The sequence below is a fragment of the Odontomachus brunneus genome, unplaced genomic scaffold, assembly GCF_010583005.1.
Source record: "Odontomachus brunneus isolate Ranch 3 - 2012 unplaced genomic scaffold, Obru_v1 Obru_scaffold_264, whole genome shotgun sequence".
Taxonomy (NCBI): Eukaryota; Metazoa; Arthropoda; class Insecta; order Hymenoptera; family Formicidae; genus Odontomachus; species Odontomachus brunneus.
Genome location: NW_022639714.1, coordinates 352,288 through 359,929, shown reverse-complemented (window position 1 = coordinate 359,929; position 7,642 = coordinate 352,288). Strand labels below are relative to the sequence as shown.

General features: G+C 36.6%; 2 protein-coding genes across 3 annotated transcripts in view; one reads left to right on the top strand and one right to left on the bottom strand.

Annotated features, from left to right (window-relative positions):
- Window positions 1-2,986: 2,986 nt before the first annotated feature.
- On the bottom strand, window positions 2,987-4,989 carry LOC116853000 (putative tRNA (cytidine(32)/guanosine(34)-2'-O)-methyltransferase). The gene is made up of 6 exons (XM_032833846.1): window positions 4,866-4,989; window positions 4,562-4,747; window positions 4,419-4,488; window positions 3,988-4,190; window positions 3,389-3,783; window positions 2,987-3,306 (listed from the first exon to the last, which is right to left on the bottom strand). The coding sequence occupies exons 2-6, from the start codon at window positions 4,680-4,682 to the stop codon at window positions 3,004-3,006; spliced, it is 1,092 nt and encodes a 363-aa protein (XP_032689737.1). The 5' UTR covers window positions 4,683-4,747; window positions 4,866-4,989; the 3' UTR covers window positions 2,987-3,003.
- Window positions 4,990-5,508: 519 nt separating this feature from the next.
- Window positions 5,509-7,642, top strand: part of LOC116852977 (suppressor APC domain-containing protein 2) — a 6,653-nt gene continuing 4,519 nt past the window's right edge. Inside the window, exons 1-2 of one of the 2 annotated variants that reach the window (XM_032833786.1) lie at window positions 5,510-5,746; window positions 5,818-6,722. In XM_032833786.1, coding sequence (XP_032689677.1) covers window positions 5,874-6,722 — 849 coding nt within the window. In that variant the 5' untranslated portion in view covers window positions 5,510-5,746; window positions 5,818-5,873. Of the gene's footprint in view, window positions 6,723-7,642 lie in introns of both variants that reach the window. The other variant, XM_032833788.1, reaches the window with a different exon arrangement.

Here is a 7,642-nt window from a genome sequence, read left to right as displayed (position 1 = left end):
CGATAGCCGAATAAAGAAATAATAACACATGATTAATTAATAGATAATAATAATAACGTCTGATCGACAACCGCATAATAATATCCAGTAATATCAATTAATTACATACAGAATTGTTCGATAAAATCAATGCCGATCAAATATTATCATCATCCGTTTATTATTCCAGTATTATTAGTTCTTTATTCGGTTGTTATTTAACCATTTTTATTACATATTAAAAGTAACATCAAGTTAAGTTGGTTCAACCTGAGTTGCTTCCCAATACGTAATAAAAATAGTTAAATGACAGCCGAATAAAGAACTAATAATACTCGAATAATATTTGATCGGCAGTAAGGAATTTGATCGTGACGTTTCTCTAACAAGTAAATGTAACAAGAAGTAAATGAAACGCAGTAATTACCTGCTGCGGTAAAGCCCGCAATACCTGTTCGTGTGATAAGTACGCGTCTCAACTCGTGTTAATTATCGGCTTGAATGTGCCGAAGTTAAAATGCGGTATTAAAAATCGGCGTAAAACAGTTTAGAAATAAACACAGCAACTCCGCGACGCGCTCGCCTCGGCGGCTGATAGCGTTGTGGCGTGACTCCCAAGCACGTGGTCGCGCACGCGTATTTACCTAACCGGCCGCGCGTCTCCCCCCCTCCCCCCCTCCCCACCCGACGCGCCGCTCAGTCAGTGGCACGAGCTGGCACGAGCTAGCCCGTTACGACGATTTGTTTACTTAGTCTCTGTTGAGCCTAGAGTTTCTGTTAGAGCCGTTGCCCAGGTATTGTTATTACCGATTATTCGATCATCATTCTTTCGTTATTATCCACTCGCGGATATTATCACACGATTGTCGAGTAGATATTATTATCAATATCATTAAATATTCGAGTATTATTACTTCTTTATTCGATTATTATTTAATTTATTCAGTTATTATTTAATTATTATTATTACGCATAGGAAAGCAACTCAGGCATACCGTTACGACAATTTCTTCAAAATTTTTCTGTTTGGAGTATCCACACTTTCGGTATGTGCAAGTTGCGGAATTTTTAGATTAGGTAAATATTACGTTAACTGACAGCTTAAGATTTAAATTAAAAATTTTTTGTTCGTTTTCGTCACATATCGAGCAATGCTTCTATTTATTTTTGCACGTACTTTCATTGCATAAAAACATTTGTAATTCTGTGTAACCAATACGACGTAAACTTTGCAGAAAAATGTCAATATTCTGTCGGTTAAGTTTTTAGCTTCAGCATCCCTTTAAGCGAGTCGATGTTAATGAGAAATGCAATAAACGTCGCGACAAACACTAGCTGTGTCAAAAATCAAGATTACTTTCTAATAACGTACTCACGATACATCCCGACGATCGCACATCGCTATTTCGGCACTCCCGATATTTATTTCCGCAAGCTCACTTTCGATAGACAAAAGATACGTAGAACGCGAAGCGATGTCGATCGCCAGTGGAGACTGCCGTCACGAAAATATCGATGTACAAGACGGCCACGCAATCGACGACGCAAAGTGCCGAAAGTGCGCGCCAGAACGTGAATGATGTCGCGGTTCGATAAAGATACGCTCTAACCTCTCTCAAGCTAGCAGGACTAAATCGAAGTAGAATCGAATTGGACCTATCGCATTTTTTAGCACTCATTTTGTACTATTTTTTACCACAAAAAAATTTGTACCACGTGCCATTTAAAAAAAAATGGTGGCGCTGCTAACTTGATATCAAGTTAGCAGGACCAAAAAAAAATAAAATAAAAAAAATAAACCATGGTACACACAATTAGTACTGAATTTGTACTAATTTGTACCATTCGAAATAAATCGAAAATTGTATATTTCTTTAAACAATCTCTTATCTAAACCTACTATAAAGATAGCAGGATCACGATTTTTTCACTTTTTCTTGATGGTACAAATTAGTACAAATTCAAAAACGATAAAATCTATCATTTCTTGTCGTTTTTTACCAGTTTTTATTTTATTCTCTTTATATTAAGTTAGCAGGACAACAATATTTTTTTAAATAGTACGGGGTACAAAATTATTTTTTATGGTACAAAATAGTACACAATGAGTAATAAAAAACGCAACAAATATAATTTGATTCTATCGATTTAATTCTTAATTATCGAAAGAGAGAAATTTTATTTTTGAGGTTGGTTAAATGTGAGGTTGTTTTAAGGGGTAAACAGAAATATTTGCATACTTTTCTCGGTGGTACAAATTAGTACAAATTCAGAAACAATAAAATATACAAGCACACATCACACATTACTACTACACTCATTTATCATATCGCGCGTGATTATTCACTAATCTGCTTTAATTAATATGTCGACTATTATTGCGAATATCGTAAAATGATATAGGACTTTTATGTTCATCTCTATCTGTTCACGTTCCCACAAAAATTACAGAGAAGAGTTTAGGATACCTTATATAAATAGATATTACTTAAAACTTGTCCAACGTGAGATACTTAGATCTGAATTAGAGTCAGATTTGAATTTTTTATATGAATGATAATATGTGCAATATTACATTTGTAGTTGCAATTTATCTGAAAAATTCACATTTAATTCTAAACTCATAAATCTGAGTATCTCGATTAAGGCAAGGATTTTAAGTAACGACTGTTAATACGGTCTTAGGTTTGTATAAAGTCATTATTTGGAATTTACTTAAGTTTGAATTTAGAGTTAGATTGAAATTTTTCATGTAAATCGTATTGATATAATGCAACGTTATATTTAACATTGTGGCACTGAAAAACTTACATCTAACTCCAAATTCAGATCTTAAAATTTCATTTGGAACAAATTTCAAGTAACAACCATTAACACTACCATTAACTTTACTCTTAAATTATAAAAAAAAATATTTTATCAAAAATTAAATTAATCGTCAAAAATTTATTTCGCAAGAAATACTTGAGAATAAATATACGAGAATAAACAACACATAACAATGGAAAACTCTTTCGTAACAACTCAGTTACTATCTTTATTTCCATCAGCTATATATAAATTTTGTAAGGCATCGATAGACACTTCATCCTCATTCTGTTCCTCATCCTGTCGCACTGTTTTCACTTCTACATTCGTCTCGTTTTGACTCTCCTGTAAGACTTTTTTCTTAAATGCAGAAATTTCACTGAGATCTTCGTTCTCGATTGTCACGCTAACATCGACCATATGAAAGTCCCTGTTCCTCGATAAGGACAACGCTTCCTCGTAGGGTGGCGCTATAGGAGTTTGCACCGGTTCGCGGTACGTGTACTCCTCTCCTTTATACTAAAAACATTTCCAAACAAATCAGGATAGAGAAAAGTGATAAAACATAAAAATAAGATAAATAAAAGACAAAGAAACTCACGTTTAGCGGATAACTCGTGTCAGAGTCGGGCTGACTAAAGTCTCCGCATACAACGAATGGGACTATGACTCTGTTGACTCCCGTCAGCTTTTGAAAATCGCACGGCTCGTGCTTTAGCAGAGGGTTCAACATGTGCGGCTCGTAGCCTTCCGGCGGTGAGTAATTCTTGCAGACCACAAAAGCCTCGATGCTAGAATTGCGGGAGCTGCTGGGTTTCGCGCAATAAACGTACGAGAAAAATATCCTCAGCTGAGCGAACAAAAATGTCACGTCCTTTGCACGGAAGATCTTCGCGACAAATGTACCACCAGGTCTCAAGATATGTGTAGTTATATTCAGAGCAGCCAGTAGCAATTGTGATTGAATGAATATGTCCATATCATGTAGACCAGTCACTGTAGGAATCCAAAATATATTTATTAATTATATAATCTAAGATAAATTTCGAATATATAGGATATTTCATAGCATATGGGAACCACTCCAACAATAGATGGAACACACAGAAACGATGAAAAAAGTCGCACAAATTCCACATGTTATGAAACACTCTGTATATTCTATTAGGTTTGGAATAAAAGATAACATAAATTATGTACCATCAGGCGCTCCATCGCATACGACCAGATCTGCTTGAGTGTTATTAAATTGTGCTATAATCTGTTTTGCTGTGTTGGTATTGGTAATGTCACCTTGTAGCTGAGTAACTCCTTCCAAGGGTGCCATTGCTTGTAGATCAACTGCTACAATTATAGGAGGAGATGGATCTGATGTTTCTGCTAGGGTCTTCTTGAAGTTCTCACTATTAAAAAAGAATACATAGAATGTAATTGAATATTTATAACTTATTTTATTGCTCTTAAATATTGAATTCATCCTTGAAATTCATTCTTTTCACATATTAAATTATATCCTGCATACTAATATGATCGTAGAATATGGAAACAATATTAATTGTTCAGTGTAAAAACTTAAATTTAACTGTTTATTGTAAGATAAAAATTGATGTTATATTTGTTCTGGAACTTACTTCAACTTGAGAGCTAAGACCTGACTCCAACTTCCAGGGGCAGCACATAAATCCACTGCTTTAGTTACTCCTGCAGAAATAGCATGCAATTAAAAAAATTAAAATGAAATAAAAGCAGGCTTATTGATCACTATTGTACACACCATTAAAAATCTGGCATTCCTGATCAATTTGGAGCAATTTAAAAGCACTTCGTGCTCGCCATCCTTCTTCCTTAGCCCTTCTATAATATATGTCACGCTTGTCTTTTGACGTTTTCCCCATTGCTATGGTGATATTTTCTAAAAATCACTCTTTCTATCTCAAATTTTTATTATAGAAATGTGCTTCTGTAATTATAGTAAATAATATTATATATAATTTCTGTATTAGCAATAACTTGTTATCAATACACATAGGTGTAAATTTGTAAACATGAAATTTTAAAGTAACACCTATTAGCATTACCAGAGAGAAGCCTGAGAGCGGTCACGCCATATGTTTTGGGCAACACCGATTTTCACACTTGATGCGCCATCTGCACCCATTTTTGCAAGTGGAACTACGTTCCCTATTTTTAGACGCCCATTTCCAGACACTGCCGATAAAATGTCGATTTGTTGCGTATCTATTCTACGTCCATTTTCTAACGATTCGTGTCCGTGCTAAGCGCATAATTGATATTAAATATAAATATTAAATATTTTATAAATATTTAAAGGTCCCAAATTTTCAAGTATAAAAAAAATTATAATAAATATTTAAAAATATTTATGAAAAATATTTAAAAATATTTATGAAAAACATTTTTCATAAATACTTTTATTAAAAAGATTATGATTTATGAAAGATATATGATAAATATTTTTCATAAATATATAATTCATACCTGAAAATCTCGAACATTAAAATATTTATAAAATATTTAATGTCTGTATTTCTAAAATATTTTGTAAATATTGCGTGCTGTTGAATTTCGGAACGCAACCTTAGTGTGAATTCTGCAAAATCCCGTTGGACCAATCAAAGAACTTTCTGGCGCCATCTAACAGAGATCTGGGAGAGCTCGCAACGCGTAGCGGGTTTCAGCCTTTTCGGCTTCCCTCTTCATGAGCTATTCGCATCCGTGTGATTGCATATGGCTGCGTGATAGGTGAGGTTAATCTCTGAGGAAAACAACAACGGTAAACGGCAATAAATCGTCAACAAGATCATGCGTGTATTGTGCTCGAAGAGTCGCAGATACAGACAGCTCCTCGTCGACTGACGCATGGAAGTATGCATGCCCAAAGGAGCAGCTGAGAAGACCATTCCAACACACACACTGCAGAGAATGATCCATCAGTCAGGTACTCTTACCTCTAAGCACTGTTAATGATGTATCTGCCGTTGCCGGGAAGGTAACGCGTGCTCCGCGCAGCGGACACCTTGTCGTCATCGTCGTAGGGATCAAACGCCAGCTCGCTCGCCGTAAATATGGCGCAGATACAGACGTCGACGGCGGACGGGCTGCCCAAGCACTTCGTCAACGCGATGCGCACGCTGTTCGACATAATGGACGATCAGAGCACCGGTTACGTCAAGTTCGCCGACATCGAGGCACGCTGGCAAGACGACGGTACGCAGGGCCTGCCCAAGGGCGTGCTGGACAGCTTGAAGAAGGTCACGCCGCCGAACGGCATGCTCTCGTTCGAGAGATTCTGCGCGGGCTTGAAAATCTGCTTGCTGCAGATCCAGGCAGAAGCCGACTCCAAGAAGCACGACGGCCAGCCCAACAGGCCGCCATCTGCGCCGATACTCATTCCAGATAGTCAGAACAAAACTGTGTGGACCTCGCCCAATACCGCCACCATAAGGCCCAACAATGCCATATCTCAGCAACGCACTCTCAGCATGCCACAGCTGCTGGCCAATCGCAAGGACATGAACGTGCAGCAGCTCGAGTTGATGGATGGCAGGCACATCAGCGAGCCGAAAATAGGCAAGGTGTACGGACCCCCGAAGCCGCCACGGACTGGCGCCGGCTTGGAAGGCAGAGCCTTGGCCACGGATCGAAATTTCGACAAGTCCGAAATCAGAACTGCTCTGCAGAACTGGCAAATGGGCCTGATGATGAGCGACGAGAAGGCGATGGAGAAGCGCCAGCTGCAGGCTGTTAACTATAGACCTGATGCCAGGACGCTGCTGAGACCGGCCAGAGCTCTGGGCGATGGTAAAGCGGTCGACATGCAGAGCAATCAGCTCGTACTTCAACCCAAGAAGGCGTCCAATCGTCGCAGAGAACCCAGGCGGCACACGTTGCAGAATGGTATTGATTACAATATGGTAAAGATGTTCTCCTCTAGGACTCCCGCTAACATACGGTGATTGGGTGTGCATGAGCCTAACCAGGGTTGTGTTGTAGACTTCGAAGTTTACGTGAATTGTTTATGTATTGTATATGTGATGGATGTATAAATAATCTTTCCTCATATGGACAATGTAAATGTGTAGGATATTGTAAATTTGGAAAGATAATTATGTTATTCTGCTATATATATATTTCAGTAAGATTTGATAAAATTATTCTATTATTTTGGTACCAAAATACTTAGTTACTATGTCTATATTTTGGATATTAATCGTAGATATAATATTTAAACAAGACAAATTGTATAAAACTTTCATTTTATTATGTGATGGATTGATAAATCTAACTCTGAAGAGAAGAATAATTAAAGAATTCTGTGGACTCTAACTTGTCTAGGAAACAACGTTTATAAATTTACATCATGATTCTAAAGGCTAAACAAAAATATGAGCTTTTCTTGACAAATGTTTCAATGAACCATACGTTTATTGAAAGACATTCATAAATTATTTATTATCTGTGTAGATAATGTCTCATAAATAGTTTACATTGGCTACACGTAGACATAAAGTATCAGAATTCGTGCATAAACGCCTAATCTCTAACCATGATAAGATAGTGCTGTAAATTTCAAAATCTACGCGGATTGTTTATGTCTATCTTTTTTTTTAGCTGAACTGTCTGAACTGTCTTGCACATTGGTGCAATAAGTTAGAGGGTAATAAATATTTTGTTTCACTCTAACTTAATCTCTAACAGTTTGCACCAGTTCAAGCAATTTTTTAGCTAAAAAACAGACCTATTGTCTATATGATTTAAGGCATAAATATTAATGTCTGGATATATATATATATATATATATATATATATATATATATATATATATATATATATA